The sequence below is a fragment of the Triticum urartu genome, chromosome 7A (genome assembly GCF_056163025.1).
Source record: "Triticum urartu cultivar PI428250 chromosome 7A, HENAU_Tu73, whole genome shotgun sequence".
NCBI lineage: Eukaryota > Viridiplantae > Streptophyta > Magnoliopsida > Poales > Poaceae > Triticum > Triticum urartu.
Genome location: NC_141879.1, coordinates 38360752 through 38379163, shown reverse-complemented (window position 1 = coordinate 38379163; position 18412 = coordinate 38360752). Strand labels below are relative to the sequence as shown.

The 18412-nt window shown below is 46.9% G+C and overlaps 1 protein-coding gene across 1 annotated transcript; it reads right to left on the bottom strand.

Annotated features, from left to right (window-relative positions):
- Positions 1-15053: 15053 nt before the first annotated feature.
- LOC125523312 (uncharacterized) lies at positions 15054-16187 on the bottom strand. The gene is made up of 5 exons (XM_048688359.2): positions 16097-16187; positions 15953-16007; positions 15582-15755; positions 15384-15443; positions 15054-15275 (listed from the first exon to the last, which is right to left on the bottom strand). Exons 2-5 carry the CDS (start codon positions 15995-15997, stop codon positions 15069-15071), a joined length of 486 nt encoding a protein of 161 aa, XP_048544316.2. The 5' UTR covers positions 15998-16007; positions 16097-16187; the 3' UTR covers positions 15054-15068.
- Between the last annotated feature and the right edge of the window lie 2225 nt (positions 16188-18412).

Below are 18412 nucleotides of genomic sequence, written 5' to 3'. Positions count from 1 at the left end.
CGCCACATGGTAGCTTGCCAATGGTGCGGGCGGGCGGCGGACGGAGTGTCCGGCGCGGGCGGACAATGTTCGGCGCGTCGGAGGGGATTTTTAGGGTTTCGGAGGTAGGAGGAGATCCGAGAATCGGGGGAACTTTAAATAGGCACAGGAAGAGCTAGGAGAGTCCAAATGAGGTGTGGTTTTCGGCCACGCGATCGTGATCGAACGCTCTAGATCATGAAGCAGAGTTAGGTGGGTTTTGGGCCAAATTGGAGGGTGTTGGGCTGCAACACACACGAGGCCTTTTCGGTCCCTCGGTTGACCGTTGGAGTATCAAACGAAGTCCAAATGATACGAAACTTGACAGGCGGCCTACCGGTAGTAAACCAAGGCCGCTTGGCAAGTCTCGGTCCAATCCGGAAATGTTTCATCCCCACACACGAAAGAAAGCTAGAAATGACCACCGGAGGAGAACGAAGCGCCGGAATGCAAAACGGACAACGGGGAAGATGCTCGAATGCATGAGACGAACACGTATGCAAATGCAATGCACATGATGGCATGATATGAGGTGCATGACAACGAAAAGAACACACGAAGACAAAGACCCGAACCCGAGAAAATAAATATAACTTAACACCGGAAACGACAAGAGTTGGAGTACAAATTGGGAAAGTTATATCCGGGGTGTTACAACACTCCACCACTACGAAAGGATCTCGTCCCGAGATCTAGGACTGAAAGAACGCCGGGTACTCAGAGAGGAGGTGATCCTCACGTTCCCAGGTAGCTTCACGGTCGGAAATGGTGTGACCACTTGACTTTGAGAAATTTGATTGACTTGTTGCGAGTCTTGCGTTCAGTCTCTTCAAGAATAGCAACTGGGTGCTCACGATAGGAAAGATATTCTTAGAGCTCAATGTCCTTGAAGTTGACTGTGCGGTCAGGAGTCTTGAAGCACTTTCGAAGCTAAGAGACATGGAACACGTCATGAACATTTGCAAAGTTTGAAGGAAGCTCGAGTTGATAGGCGAGGTCGCCTCTCTTGCTGACAATCTTGAAAGGTCCCACGTATCTAGGGGCAAGCTTCCCTTTGATACCGAAGCGACGAGTACCTTTCATAGGAGAGACGCGGAGGTAAACATGATCTCCGATCTCGAAAGCCAAATCACGGTGCTTACTATCATAGTAGCTCTTCTGACAGGATTGGGCTGCTTTGAGGTTATCACGAATGACTTTGCACATTTCTTCTGCTTCTGTGATTAAGTCATTACCCAGCAGCTGACGTTCACCGGTTTTAGACCAGTTGAGAGGGGTACGACACTTCCTGCCATACAGAATTTCAAGTGGGGCCTTGCCCAAACTTGCTTGAAAACTGTTGTTGTAGGAGAATTCAGCATAAGGAAGACAATCCTCCCACTACATGCCGAAGGAGATCACACAAGCCCTGAGCATATCTTCAAGAATCTGGTTGACACGCTCGACTTGACCGCTTGTTTGAGGGTGGAAAGCTGTGCTGAAGCGAATGTTCGTGCCCATGGCCTTCTGAAAAGAATCCCAAAACTTGGAGGTAAAGATGCTGCCACGGTCTGAAGAGATCACCTGTGGGATACCGTGCAGAGAGACAATTCAGGAGGTATAGAGTTCCGCCAATTGAGCTGCAGTGATCGACTCTTTGATAGGCAGAAAGTGAGCCACTTTGGTGAGTTTATCGATGACAACGAATATAGCATCATTGCCACGCTTGGACTTTGGAAACCCAGTCACGAAGTCCATTTCAATGTGGTCAAACTTCCATTCTGGAATGGCAAGAGGTTGGAGGAGACCAGCTGGCCTTTGGTGTTCTGCCTTCACTCTTCTGCAGACATCACATTCATTCATGAATTGAGCAATCTCGCGCTTCATTCGAGTCCACCAATAAGCTTGCTTAAGGTCCTGATACATCTTCGTGCTCCCAGGGTGGATGGAGAGGAGAGAATTGTGAGCCTCGTTCATGATCACTTTACGAAGTTCACCTTTGGGTACAACAATTCGATCCTCGAAGAAGAGAGTGTCCTTGTCATCAAGGCGGTAGCACTTATACTTGGGTTGACTCTTGGCAATCCCAATCTTCACCTTTTTCACCATAGCATCAAGAAGCTGGGCTTGGCGAATCTGGTCTTCCAAGGTAGGAGAGACTTGAAGGTTGGCGAGGAAACCTTGAGGAACAATTTGCAGATTAAGTTTGCGGAAAGCTTCACAAAGCTCTGGTTGATATGGCTTAAGAATCAGACTGTTGCAATAAGCTTTCCTGCTCAAAGCGTCAGCAATCACATTGGCCTTGCCTGGAGTATACTCGATACTCGGATTATACTCTTGAATCATTTCGACCCATCGAGTTTGCCTGAGGTTGAGATTAGGCTGAGTGAAGATGTACTTGAGACTCTTGTGATCAGTGAAAATATCCACTTTTCATCCCATAGAAGATGTCTCCAAGTCAAAAGAGCATGCACAACTGCCGCCAACTCGATATCATGAGTGGGGTAGTTCTTCTCATTAGGCTTCAACTTGCGAGATGTATAAGCAACAACTTTCTTCTCTTGCATCAAAACTGCGCCAAGACCTTGGAGAGAGGCATCACAAAAGACCTCGTACGGTTTGGATTCATCAGGCGGAGTCAGAACTGGAGCAGTGATCAATTTCTCTCTCAAGGTGTTGAAAGCAATATCACACTTCGAAGACCAAACGTACTTGCCGTGCTTCTGAAGAAGATTTGAGAGAGGCTTCGCGATCTTAGAAAAGTTTTCAACGAATCTTCGGCAATAGCTTGCGAGACTAAGGAAACTGCGGAGTTGCTTCACGTTCTGAGTAGGTTCCCAATTCACAATTGCAGACACCTTCTCAGGATTCACGGCAATGCCCTTGGCAGAGATGATATGACCAAGATAAAGAACCTCATCGAGCCAAAATTCGCACTTGGAGAACTTGGCGTAGAACTGATGTTCCTGAGCTTATCGAGTACCAAACGCAAGTGTTTGGCATGATCTTCATTGTTCTTCGAGAAAGCCAGAATGTCGTCGAGAGAGACCAAAAGGAAGTCATTGGTGTAGGCGTTGAAGATGAAGTTCATCATGCGAGAGAACGTCGGAGGAGCTTTGACGAGGCCAAAAGACATGACAGTGTATTCATATGAACCAAAGCTTGTCCTGAAAGCCATCTTGGGAATATCTTGCTCATGGATTCGAATCTGATGATAACCCATGCGGAGATCAAGCTTGGAGAATACTTGAGCACCTTTGAGTTGTTCGAACAGCTCATTGATGTTGGGAAGTGGGTATTTGTTCTTGATGGTCTTCTTGTTCAATGGACGGTAATCAACACAAAGTCGGTTCGTCCCATCCTTCTTCTTCACAAAAAGAACACCACAACCCCATGGAGAAGAACTAGGCCGGATGAGACCCATTCTCTCTTGCTCATCGAGTTGCTTCTTCAGCTCCTTCAACTCTTCGGGTACGAGCTTGTAAGGACGCTTGCACACAGGTTCCGTGCCAGGCTCAAGATCAATAACGAATTCAACTGGCCGGTGCGGAGGCATTCCTGGGAGCTCTTCTGGAAAGACATCTTGATATTCACAAACGACTAGAATTTGCGAGATAGCATCCAGTTCACCCTTCTCATTGAGAGAAAACAGACGGATGGTATCATCACGAGTGGCAAAGACAATTACGTCCTCAGACGAATGAGTCAATTGAATCTGCCTGGCTGCACAATCAAGCTGAGCCTTGTGCTTAGAAAGCCAATCCATTCCGAGAATAAGATCAATATCCGAGTCACCAAGAACCGTTGGAGAAGCCAGAAACTTGTAGTCACCCAAAGTGATAGTAACATCCGGAACGATGGAGTTAGCATGCATGCGCTTACCAGGAGAGACAACTGCTAAAGGACTAGGCAAGACTTGTGAAACCAATTCATGCCTAGATGTAAACGGTCTCGAGATGAAACAATGCAATGCACCAGTGTCAAAAAGAAATTTAGCTGGAATATCGTTAATAGGAAGGTTACCCATGATCACATCTGATGAGTCCTCTGCCTGAGCTGCATTCATCAAGTTGACCTTGGCGTGCTTGGGGTTATGCTTGACCACAGCTGTACTTGCCGATCTCACAGGAGGAGCAGGAGGAAGACGCCTCTGGTTGAAACACTTGTTGGCATAGTGACCCTTTTCTTGGAACTTGTTGCACGTGACCTCTGAAAGCGGACGGTGGTACGGAGCACTCGATCTTGGAGGTTGAGACGAAGTCTTGTTCTGAAAGCCAGGGTTGGGTGGGTGGGAAGAACCACTGCCACCTTTGCTCTTCTGCTGATACGGCTGACGGAACGGAGGAGGAGGAAGCCAATACTTTTGTTGCTTGGCCACTTGAGTAGAGGAAGAAGGAGTAGCATCTCTGACTCGCTTCTTGGAAGCATCACACCTCAACTGAGCAGCCTCTTGCATCAGTGCCATGTTGTAGAACTCATCGTATCTCAAGGGCTCAAAGAGGACAAGAGCGAGCAGAATTTCTTCTCTGAGACCACCCCTGAACTGATTTATCATGCTCTTCTCATCAGGTACGTCCTGATTGGCAAAGCGGGCGAGCTTCTGGAACAACTTGTTGTAGTCATAGACAGACAAAGAGCCTTGCTTCAAGTTGCGGAATTCCTGATGCTTACTTTCAACCACGCTTTGAGGGATGTGATGAGCTCGGAAATCTTGACGGAATTCATCCCAAGTGATCACACATCCACCTCTGGAGTCCTTGTACTGCTGGAACCATTCTGCAGCTTGATCTTTGAGTTGGAAGGAAGCGAACTTGATGAAATCTTCAGGCCTGACGTTGCTGCACTCAAAATGCTTACACAGATCCACAAGCCAATCTTCAGCATCGGTTGCCTCAACACAATTGCTGAACGTCTTTGGCCCATTAGCAAGGAACTGGTTCAGTGTAGGAAAGTGATTCGGATTGTTGCCTTGATTCCCTTGGCTGCCTTGCTTGCGCTCTTGGAAAATTTGCATGATCAACTGTGTGTTTGCATTGGTTGCGGCCATCACAGCTTGCCATGCCTCCGGAGGAGGTGGAGGTGGTGGCGGATCTTGATTTTGATTCTGACTGGTGCTCTTAGCGGGAGCCATCCTGAAGAGGTTGACCACCGTTAGCACATAGACAGATAAGTGAAGCTGAAACCAACGGAATGAAAATTACAACATAAAGTCTTCACATCCGAACAAAATGAACCAATGCATTCCTCTTGAGGTGGTCACATATCCATAAATTGAGAAGCCACATTGAATTAAGGTAGATAAACAAATCAACAAGGTACGGCTCAAGGACGAATAATCGGTAAGAAATCCCGTTCTCAAACCAATATCCGTGGAAGAAGAACTAGAGCTACAAGAATTCCCACCTATGAAACTACCGAACCTTTCCGGTTATGCAATTAGGTGTTGGGGATACAGGGGAAGCATAATATCTCACCCAAACCAGCAAATCCTACATCCAGTTGTATCCATCCTTCAACACATAACCAAGAAACCTTCGGAAACCATCTACCTCAACCTTCAAAAAGCATCCGTTATACAAGTTATGGCGATACTCCCGAACTCCCGCCCCAGTACTGGGTGGCGTCGAGGTTATCTCACCAACGAACTGCATAAAAGAGATTTTCGATGTCGGCGTACTAAACTCAGGTATTCCAGAATTGCAACGATAAAATTATGATGACAACACCTCAGAGCTCAACTCCCCGGGACACTTCCACTAAACCCCTGACAGGAGGCACCAAGACAATGTTCTCATCATAAAACCATCGGAACGATTCCAAGATACCCGCGTGATCCTAAATTTTTTTTAGTGAAATTTGAGAAGAGAAGGGTCAAAACTCTACGTCAGGATGCCTTACCAGAGCGATGAGGAGACTGGGAAGTAAAAAGAATTACTAAACTCTCCGATATATAATTCCTAAATGACTCAAAACATTTTTCTAGACACAACTCGGCTGCTAAAAACGATCAAGCAATGGGGCTCCTAAGGTCGGGGAAGGCTCTGATTACCAACTTGTAACTCCCTCGATGCGACTATATCTCCCACGTGTCGAGGCACGACTTAGAGGCATAATCGCATTGAAGGCATATGTCGCAAGTCAGGCAATCATCACAAACATCCCATGTGATATAGATAATGATAAGGGATAACATAGTTGGCTTACACTCGCCACGTCAATCAAGTACATAAATAACATACATCATCCAAACACTCATTGCCCGACCACGGCGCCAAAATGAAAGATAACCCAACAAGCGACATGGTCCCGATCACCCCCAACAGGGCACCACTACTGATCATCAGGAAAGGAAACATAGTAACGCTGAGAGTCCTCGTCGAACTCCCACTTGAGCTTGTACGCGTCACCTGGAGCGGAATCACCTGGACCTGCATCTGGTGTAATAGTAATCTGTGAGCCACAGGGACTCAGCAATCTCGCACCCTCGCGATCAAGACTATTTAAGCTTAAATAGGTAGGGGTAGGGTGAATATAAGTGGAGCTGCAGCAAGCGGCTAGCATATGTGGTGGCTAACTTATCCGCAAAAGAGAGCGAGAAGAGGAGGCAAAGCGCGAGCAAGAAACTAGAGAGCAACCTGCGCAAACATTACTCCAACACCGTATCCATTTCCCAGACTCCGCCGAGAAGAGGCCATCACGGTAACACACTCAGTTGATTCATATTAATTAAGTTAAGGTTCAAGTTATCTACAACCGGACATTAACAAATTCCCATCTGCCCATAACTGCGGGCACGGCTTTCAAAAGTTCAATCCCTGTAGGGGAGTCCCAACTTAGCCCATGACAAGCTCTCACGGTCAACGAAGGAATATACCTCCTCCCAAGACGTTCCGATCAGACTCGGTATCTCGGTTCTTCAAGACACTTTGACAGGTTAAAACTAATCCAGCAACACCGCCCGAATGTGCCGACAAATCCCGATAGGAGCTGCACATATCTCTTTCTCAGGGCACACTCAGATTGTCCTAGGTACGGGTAGGCCAGCCCAGAGTTGCCCCTGGTGGCCACCGGCAGCTGACAGGTGGACCAACACTCAGAGGAGCACTGGCCCGGGGGGGTTTAAATAAGATGACCCTCGGGCTCCGGAAACCCAAGGGAAAAGAGGCTATGTGGCAAATGGTAAAACCAAAGTTGGGCATTGCTGGAAAAGCTTTAATCAAGGCGAACTATCAAGGGGTTCCCATTATAACCCAACCGCGTAAGGAACGCAAAATCCGAGAACATAACACCGATATGACAGAAACTAGGGCGGCAAGAGTAGAACAAAACACTAGGCGAGAGGCCGAGCCTTCCACCCTTTACCAAGTATATAGATGCATTAAGATAACAAGATAATATGATGATATCCCAACAAGTAAATAAACGTTCCAACAAGGAACGGCCTACAATCTTCACCTGCAACTAGCAACGCTATAAGAGGGGCTGAGCAAAGCGGTAACATAGCCAATCAATGGTTTGCTAGGACATGGTGGGTTAGAGGTTTGACATGGAAATCTGGGAGGCTGACAAGAAAAGGGTAGGCATCATAGCATTGGCATAGCAAAAGAGCGAGCAAACTAGCATAGCAAAGATAGTAGTGATTTCGAGGGTATAATCATCTTGCCTGCAAAGCTGTCAGAGTTGACTGAATCCTCGAAATCAAACTCAACGGGATCCTCGTTAGCGAACTCGTCTCCCGGCTCTACCCAAAGAAGACAAACAAGCAACAAGGACAAAATCAACCACGTGCAAGGATCAATCAATAAGATGCATGTATGATATGCTATGCGGGATGCGATGCGGGATGCAAAATGCAAGATATGACAGGAAATGCATGAACCTGGCCTCAACATGGAAATCTAAGTGTGCCACTGGAAAGATGAGATGAAATCACTTGAAAACGATATAAAGAACGCCGGAATCGGAGTTACGGTTTGGAAATGGCAAGCGATTCAAAATTGGCACCGGTCTGCGATTTACAGCAAGTAGGCATCTAAATGCAATGAGATGACCATGCTACAGGACTCAAACATGGCAAAAAAATACATGGCAGGGATGCATTCAAGATGCTTAACAAAAGTCTAGCACTGAGCCACGGCCAATTCATCCATTAACCGGTTCAAACAAGCATGGCAAAAACGCAAATCGTAAACAGATCTCAGACTTAGTGAAATTAACACTTGTCTGAAATTTCAGACCAAGTAGCACTCTTCGGCGCAACAAAATAACATGCTACAGGACCTGAACATTACAAATTAAAACATGGCATGGAGCTACTCAAATAGCTTAACAAAAGTCCCTTACTGACCTTGAGCCAAAAGGGATCAGAAAATATACTAACAAGCACATGAAGATAGCAAAAACATAATCAGTTTTCAGACTTAGTGAAAACTGGCACATGCTGAAACATAACTCAAGTAGGCATGTTTACGAGCTCGATGCACTCACCACGGTGCAAGTCATGGCAAGACAAGCATACATCCATCAAGAAGGCACAAAATGCAAGCTAGACATGGCAAGAACAATGGCATAGCATGCACGGATCAACTACAACATCACCAGCAAAATTGCAAACAAGTTGACAATCTGCCCAGATTCACAACGAAGAAAAAGTAGAGCTCGATTGACTCAAGCTAGGTTGCTCCATAATTGCAAACAAAGAGATGGATGGCTAGAGCACTACAAGATTAACAAAACTCCTTTACTGATCTTCCTTAAAAGAGGCACGGATCACTAGGAAACAACATGAACATGTGGCATCATGAGATAAACGATCCCAGGACTTGGTGAAATTACTAAGTCCCTGAAAACAGAGTTACCGAGTGCACCACTTTGCAATCTTGCACTAGTCACCAAACACATCACAAAAATACATGGGTTGCACCTCTGGGAAGATGACAAAACCCTTAACAAAACATATGTAGAGCATCAGGGCATCTCATGCACACAACAATCATGGCAAAAATGACAAATGTCTAAGATGGAGTAGCAGATCTGACAATTAACTCAAGTAGCCCTCTTCTAGCAGCATTTCGGGCATCAAGATGAGCTCAAATGAAAATGATGCAATGGAATGAAATGATGTACTCTCCGAGATGAACATTTTGATATGCTATATGCATGAATCGGAGCTACGGATGCAAAGTTACGGGGCCTCGAACAGGGGCACTTGAATCTGCAATTTCGGGAGTTAGTAAAAAAAACACCACCTAGGGTTACTGTTCACGGATCCCAGATCTGGCTCACATCACTGTTCACGGCGGCACGCACTGTAGCAAGTCGAGGACGAGGTCGCCGGACTTGGCAGGGTCTTCGCCGGAGATCGCGGGGAGGACGGGGGAGGGCTGCGGGGTCCCGGACTTGACGGCGCCGGCGGCTTGGAGACCTCGGGCGGCGCGGGCGAGGCCGGACCCGGGCGGCGCGACGAGCTGCACGGGGCAGCGTGGCAAACTACGGCCACCGGAGCGGCGGGGCAGACAAGGTGGAGCGGCGGAGGCGGCGGGGCGCGGCGCCGGCTGCGGGGAAGAGGAGGCGGGCGGCGGCGCGGTAGATCTGGGCCGCGGGGGCCCCGGATGGGACTCGCGGGCCTTGGCGGCGGTGGCGGCGGCGCGCCATGTGGCAGCTTTCCACTGGTGCGGGCGGGCGGCGGACGGAGTGTCCGGCGCGGGCGGACAATGTCCGGCGCGTCGGAGGGGGATCCGAAAATCGGGGGAACTTTAAATAGGCACAGGAAGAGCTAGGAGAGTCCAAATGAGGTGCGGTTTTCGGCCACGCGATCGTGATCGATCGCTCTAGATCATGAAGTAGAGATAGGTGGGTTTTGGGCCAAATTGGAGGGGTGTTGGGCTGCAACACACACGAGGCCTTTTCGGTCCCTCGGTTGACCATTGGAGTATCAAACGAAGTCCAAATGATACGAAACTTGACAGGCGGTCTACCGGTAGTAAACCAAGGCCGCTTGGCAAGTCTCGGTCCAATCCGGAAATCTTTAATCCCCACACACGAAAGAAAGCTAGAAATGACCACCGGAGGTGAACGAAGCACCGGAATGCAAAACGGACAACGGGGAAAATGCTCGAATGCATGAGACGAACGCGTATGCAAATGCAATGCACATGATGGCATGATATGAGATGCATGACAACGAAAACAACACACGAAGACAAAGACCCGAACCCGAGAAAATAAATATAACATAACGCCGGAAACGGCAAGGGTTGGAGTACAAATTGGGAAAGTTATATCCGGGGTGTTACAACACTCCACCACTACGAATGGATCTCGTCCCGAGATCTATGACTGAAAGAACGCCGGGTACTCAGAAAGGAGGTGATCCTCGCGTTCCCAGGTAGCTTCACCATCGGAATGGTGTGACCACTTGACTTTGAGAAATTTGATTGACTTGTTGCGAGTCTTGCGTTCAGTCTCTTCAAGAATAGCAACTGGGTGCTCACGATAGGAAAGATCTTCTTGGAGCTCAATGTCCTTGAAGTTGACTGTGTGGTCAGGAGTCTTGAAGCACTTTCGAAGCTGAGAGACATGGAACACGTCATGAACATTTGCAAAGTTTGAAGGAAGCTCGAGTTGATAGGCGAGGTCGCCTCTCTTGCTGACAATTTTGAAAGGTCCCACGTATCTAGGGGTAAGCTTCCCTTTGATACCGAAGCGACGAGTACTTTTCATAGGAGAGACGCGGAGGTAAACATGATCTCCAATCTCGAAAGCCAAATCACGGTGCTTACTATCATAGTAGCTCTTCTGACGGGATTGGGCTGTTTTGAGGTTATCACGAATGACTTTGCACATTTCTTCTGCTTCTGTCATTAAGTCATTACCCAGCAGCTGACGTTCACCGGTTTCAGACCAGTTGAGAGGGGTACAACACTTCCTGCCATACAGAATTTCAAATGGGGCCTTACCCGAACTTGCTTGAAAACTGTTGTTGTAGGAGAATTCAGCATAAGGAAGACAATCCTCCCACTACATGCCGAAGGAGATCACACAAGCCCTGAGCATATCTTCAAGAATCTGGTTGACACGCTCGACTTGACCGCTTGTTTGAGGGTGGAAAGCTGTGCTGAAGCGAATGTTCGTGCCCATGGCCTTCTGAAAAGAATCCCAAAACTTGGAAGTAAAGATGCTGCCACGGTCTGAAGAGATCACCTGTGGGATACCGTGCAGAGAGACAATTCAGGAGGTATAGAGTTCCGCCAATTGAGCTGCAGTGATCGACTCTTTGATAGGCAGAAAGTGAGCCACTTTGGTGAGTTTATCGATGACAACGAATATAGCATCATTGCCACGCTTGGACTTTGGAAACCCAGTCACGAAGTCCATTTCAATGTGGTCAAACTTCCATTCTGGAATGGCAAGAGGTTGGAGGAGACCAGCTGGCCTTTGGTGTTCTTCCTTCACACTTCTGCAGACATCACATTCATTCACGAATTGAACAATCTCGCGCTTCATTCGAGTCCACCAATAAGCTTGCTTAAGGTCCTGATACATCTTCGTGCTCCCAGGGTGGATGGAGAGGAGAGAATTGTGAGCCTCGTTCATGATCACTTTACGAAGTTCACCTTTGGGTACAACAATTCGATCCTCGAAGAAGAGAGTGTCCTTGTCATCAAGGCGGTAGCACTTGTACTTGGGTTGACTCTTGGCAATCCCAATCTTCACCTTTTTCACCATAGCATCAAGAAGCTGGGCTTGGCGAATCTGGTCTTCCAAGGTAGGAGAGACTTGAAGGTTGGCGAGGAAACCTTGAGGAACAATTTGCAGATTATGTTTGCGGAAAGCTTCACAAAGCTTGGGTTGATATGGCTTAAGAATCAGACTGTTGCAATAAGCTTTCCTGCTCAAAGCGTCAGCAATCACATTGGCCTTGCCTGGAGTATACTCGATACTCGGATTATACTCTTGAATCATTTCGACCCATCGAGTTTGCCTGAGGTTGAGATTAGGCTGAGGGAAGATGTACTTGAGACTCTTGTGATCAGTGAAAATGTCCACTTTTCTTCCCATAGAAGATGTCTCCAAGTCAAAAGAGCATGCACAACTGCCGCCAACTCGAGATCATGAGTGGGGTAGTTCTTCTCATTAGGCTTCAACTGGCGAGATGTATAAGCAACAACTTCCTTCTCTTGCATCAAAACTGCGCCAAGACCTTGGAGAGAGGCATCACAAAAGACCTCGTACGGTTTGGATTCATCAGGCAGAGTCAGAACTGGAGCAGTGATCAATTTCTCTTTCAAGGTGTTGAAAGCAATATCACACTCCGAAGACCAAACGTACTTGACGTGCTTCTGAAGAAGATTTGAGAGAGGCTTCGCGATCTTAGAAAAGTTTTCAACGAATCTTCGGCAATAGCTTGCGAGACCGAGGAAACTGCGGAGTTGCTTCACGTTCTGAGTAGGTTCCCAATTCACAATTGCAGACAGCTTCTCAGGATTCACGGCAATGCCCTTGGCAGAGATGATATGACCAAGATAAAGAACCTCATCGAGCCAAAATTCGCACTTGGAGAACTTGGCGTAGAACTGATGTTCCCTGAGCTTATCGAGTACCAAACGCAAGTGTTTGGCATGATCTTCATTGTTCTTCGAGAAAACCAGAATGACGTCGAGATAGACCAAAACAAAGTCATTGGTGTAGGTGTTGAAGATGAAGTTCATCATGCGAGAGAACGTCGGAGGAGCGTTGACAAGGCCAAAAGACATGACAGTGTATTCATATGAACCAAAGCTTGTCCTGAAAGCCGTCTTGGGAATATCTTGCTCATGGATTCGAATCTGATGATAACCCATACGGAGATCAAGCTTGGAGAATACTTGAGCACCTTTGAGTTGTTCGAACAGCTCATTGATGTTGGGAAGTGGGTATTTGTTCTTGATGGTCTTCTTGTTCAATGGACGGTAATCAACACAAAGTCGGTCCGTTCCATCCTTCTTCTTCACAAAAAGAACACCACAACCCCACGGAGAAGAACTAGGCTGGATGAGACCCATTCTCTCGTGCTCATCGAGTTGCTTCTTCAGCTCCTTCAACTCTTCGGGTACGAGCTTGTAAGGACGCTTGCACACAGGTTCCGTGACAGGCTCAAGATCAATAACGAATTCAACTGGCCGGTGCGGAGGCATTCCTGGGAGCTCTTCTGGAAAGACGTCTTGATGTTCACAAACGACTAGAATTTGCGAGATAGCATCCAGTTCACCCTTCTCATTGAGAGAAAACAGACGGATGGTATCATCACGAGCGGCAAAGACAATTACATCCTCAGACGAATGAGTCAATTGAATCTGCCTGGCTGCACAATCAAGCTGAGCCTTGTGCTTAGAAAGCCAATCCATTCCGAGAATAAGATCAATATCCGAGTCACCAAGAACCGTTGGAGAAGCCAGAAACTTGTAGTCACCCAAAGTGATAGTAACATCCGGAACGATGGAGTTAGCATGCATGCGCTTACCAGGAGAGACAACTGCTAAAGGACTAGGCAAGACTTGTGAAACCAATTCATGCCTAGATGTAAACGGTCTCGAGATGAAACAATGCGATGCACCAGTGTCAAAAAGAACTTTAGCTGGAATATCGTTAACAGGAAGGTTACCCATGATCACATCTGATGAGTCCTCTACCTGAGCTGGATTCATCAAGTTGACCTTGGCATGATTGGGGTTATGCTTGACCACAGCTGTACTTGCCGATCTCACAGGAGGAGGAGGAAGACGCCTCTGGTTGAAACACTTGTTGGCATAGTGACCCTTTTCTTGGCACTTGTTGCACGTGACCTCTGAAAGCGGACGGTGGTACGGAGCACTCGATCTTGGAGGTTGAGACGAAGTCTTGTTCTGAAAGCCAGGGTTGGGTGGGTGGGAAGAACCACTGCCACCTTTGCTCTTCTGCTGATACGGCTGACGGAACGGAGGAGGAGGAAGCCAATACTTCTGTTGCTTGGCCACTTGAGTAGAGGAAGAAGGAGTAGCATCTCTGACTCGCTTCTTGGAAGCATCACACCTCAACTGAGCAGCCTCTTGCTTCAGTGCCATGTTGTAGAACTCATCGTATCTCAAGGGCTCAAAGAGACAAGAGCGAGCTGAATTTCTTCTCTAAGACCACCCCTTAACTGGTATATCATGCTCTTCTCATCAGGTACGTCCTACTTGGCAAAGTGGGCGCGGGCGAGGCCGGACCCGGGCGGCGCGGCGGACTCCGGCCACCGGAGCGGCGGGGCAGACGAGGTGGAGCGGCGGAGGCGGCTGGGCGTGGCGCTGGCTGCGGGGAAGAGGAGGCGGCTGGCGGCGCGGCAGATCTGGGCCGCGGGGGCCCCGGATGGGCCTCACGGGCCTCGGCGGCAGCGGCGGCGGCGCGCCACGTGGCAGCTTGCCACTGGTGCGGGCGGGCGGCAGACGGAGTGTCCGGCGCGGGCGAACAATGTCCGGCGCGTCGAAGGGGATTTTTAGGGTTTCGGAGGTAGGAGGAGATCCGAAAATCGGGGGAACTTTAAATAGGCACAGGAAGAGCTAGGGGAGTCCAAATGAGGTGCGGTTTTCGGCCACGCGATCGTGATCGAACGCTCTAGTTCATGGAGCAGAGTTAGGTGGGTTTTGGGCCAAATTGGAGGGGTGTTGGGCTGCAACACACACGAGGCCTTTTCGGTCCCTCGGTTGACCGTTGGAGTATCAAACGAAGTCCAAATGATACGAAACTGGACAGGCGGTCTACTGATAGTAAACCAAGGCCTCTTGGCAAGTCTCGGTCCAATCCGGAAATGTTTAATCTCCACACACGAAAGAAAGCTAAAAATGACCACCGGAGGAGAACGAAGCGCCGGAATGCAAAACGGACAACGGGGGAAATGCTCGAATGCATGAGACGAACACATATGCAAATGCAATGCACATGATGGCATGATATGAGATGCATGACAACGAAAATAACACACAAAGACAAAGACCCGAACCCGAGAAAATAAATATAACTTAACGCCGGAAACGGCAAGGGTTGGAGTACAAATTGGAAAAGTTATATCCGGGATGTTACACAAACCCCCTGGGTACAAGACAGCCAACCAGCTCCAGCAGATAGCCAAAACAACGGTTCCTAACAAGCTGGACCCTGTGGTGGCTCTTGCACATGAGATTGACAATCTCAGAGAAGTATGGCATGCTGCACCGGCTGTAAGCTTTAGTTGCAATCTCATCAATGGTGGCCTTTGTTGTGGTTGGGTCAATCCTTGCTCTCTGCTGCAAAAATATATAGAAGGTAAAAAGGTGTATGAATTTATTTGAGCTGGGAAACTATAAAACAATGGAACCCCAACTGATGAAAAAAAAGAAAAAGTAGTGATGTACCTTCTTTTTTCGTTTCAAAAGAGCTTCCCGTCGTTCTTTCCTTTGAGCACTCTTACTCAGCTGGCGGAAGGAAAAACAAAAAAAATCCATTAGGTTGGGGGCAAGAAAAAAAGGCAACAATTCATGCATTATCTATTTTTTAAACAATAAAAACAAGAAAAAAGAAAAGTGAATATTTATAGATAAAGTGATACACACCGAAGTCAGAACTTCTTCATACAGCAAACCCTCTGATGCTTCAGTGTCAGTGATCTCGACATCATAGCCTCTCTCTTCTAAATCAGTATCTTCAACACACTTATCTCTGCCTTCTTCATTTCTATCACTCCCAGGTTTCCCTCCTTCAACTTCAAAAACTGTACCTGTGTGCGGCTGTATTAAAAAAATGCATATGATACATTAGTGTTGCAAGTAACTTCTATCTCTTGGAACATACTCTAGGCCAAAAAATATAAACAGCAAATACAACACACATATGTTCCAGGTAACTTCCTTCTTTGCTCATGCTTACAGAAAAACAAAAGCAGTAGACATTGTAAGCATACAAAGGGTGGTTGCATTTAACATACCACATTGTTTAAGCAATCTCTTGTTAAGTCTTTCGACTCCTTCATCTGATCCTGTCTGAAAAAAAATGATGATGAGATTCAAAAAAAACTGTGCAAACAAGAAGGGGTTAATTCAAAAACACAGAAAAAAGACCGAGTACATACAGTTTTAAGCTGTTGACCAAACCCTTCTTTCAAGGAGGACTCGGTTTTAGTTTCGATCCCGCGTTCAATCTACATGCAGGCATCCATCACACTACTGATAAAAAAAGAGGCACTAATCTATCTAAATATATATCGCAAATGTGGATTAACACAGAAACAAAAAAGGAAGACAAAAATACCACTGGATACCCTCTCAAATTTTACTGTGGCAGTGAGCTAAGAAAAAAAGAAAAACTGCACAAAAATCATTCAATAAAGTTATGCATCAGAGAGTGTTGTGTCGATCTTGAATCTAAATTCAGATTAGGGGAAATCAAACACAAAGATTGAGATCATTTCAGTTAGTAGGGCGGGCTTGAGAAAAGATGCTGCTTAGTGAGATGCAGGAGGCCCAAGACAAAAAAATCCATATAAAAAGAATCTGGGAGTGTTTCTTTTACTAGTTACGAGTACATTAACAAATCCCAAACGTGCTTTGCTTTGGGCTTGCTTCATCTTAGCCGGCAGCTTTGGGATGATGATAGTTTCGATGTTGGCAATATTACGAGATGCCCTAATTAGCCGTGATGAATAGCGGCAATCTCCTATCTCCAGAGAGACAGAAGGTAGTTGACTAGAAAAAAGGGTAAAAACTATCAACTACAGTGGGATTAAAAAACACTTGTGAATGATGTTGTTTCCCTTCCTGCACTAGTCTCTGAAGATAACAAAATCACCAAAAGCCTCCAGGGATAATACAAAAATTTGATTAGAAGACATGTAACGTATCTTGAGAAACCAGCGAGAGAAAATGAAAAAGCATGTCTCACCCTCGACTTGAGTGATAGAACGCAGTCTGGCTAGAAACGGCCAGCAAATCAACTATGACATACTATCTCTTCAGTACAAAGACATTTTTAGAGTAAAATAGTACTATGTATATATAACCCCACACTGGCGCAGCCTGATGTATAACACCACACTGGCCCCAAAAAATCAATTATCTCAGTATGCCGAATGCCTCAGAAAAATCCAAACAAGCATTGGCAATGCTCGGCGCAAGCAGGCAACTGAGCAGACATCAGTAACAACTAAGTACGAGTACATCACAGCAGAATTCAAAAATAGTTACCTTCGAAAAAATACGAGGTCGAGCTAAAACAAAAGCACTAATTCGCTCCCCTCAGATTCGTGATTCGCCCCAATAAAAAAGCAGAAAAAAATACTTGTAACTAGTGAGGATGGTTAATCCGTTCACATATTTCTACTTGTAACTAGTAAAAGGAAACACTCCCAGATTTCCTTATGGAAAATGTAAAACATCAATTGTCTATTTTTGGTAGTTCAGACAAACAAAACCAAAAACAGGCACTACAAATGCAACATTTCATGAGTTGGAGACAGGAAGCCAAAAAGCGGGACAGCTTTGGGAAAAATATATGTGGAAAAATTGATGTTGATATGATTAAGAGATGCTGTATTTAGTTGTGACGATCAGCAGCAAAATCTTCCTACCTCGAGAAGACACAGAAGGTAGCTAAAATCCATCAACTACAGTGTTTAAATAACTAACAGTTGCAGATCACTTGCACGGGAGTATTACAGCAAGGCTGACCACTTACAAGCATGTTGCTTAAGAAATTAAGACATATCTACTAACAATGAACTTGCATACTTCTAAAATTCACAACCACAGAATGTCTATTGACAGTGAACAGAATTAGACTGACACTCTCATGGAGCACAGAAAAATTCAGACGTAGTCCTACCAAGTTCCCCATCCCGCTGACCGGGCGCGGCGCTGGCTGGGGTGGCGCCGGAGAATGATGGAGAAGACGGACGCGCTGCCCCTTCCCCCTCCTCGTCGGGCAGCGCCACCGGCACCCACCATCTGACGGACCACCATGCCAGTTACCCATCCCGCTGCCCGAAAACACACCAAAAATCCCTCTTCCGGACTTGCAATTTCATCTCGGAATCGTGATTCTCAACAATTATGAACCCTAGACTACAGAAAAATTGACACCCGCAGCTCGGTTTCACCTCGATAGGGGAAAAGGGGTCGTAGCTCAGCTCACCTCATCAGCAGGGCACGAGGACTCTGGAGGGGCGCCCGGATCGCCGAGCATCTCCTCACGGGCGTCACCGAGCATCTCGTCGCCGTTCCGACCAAGCAAAAACAGTGTACTTGTGAAAAAAATGTTTGTAAAAGGACATGCAACTAGGCCCCATGTCTCTCGACGCCGCCCCCTTCGACAAAACAAAAGCCCCCCTAGTTGCTACCAATCTAGAAGACATGCAGTTGCGTGCCTACTATGGGACATGCAACTAGGTCCC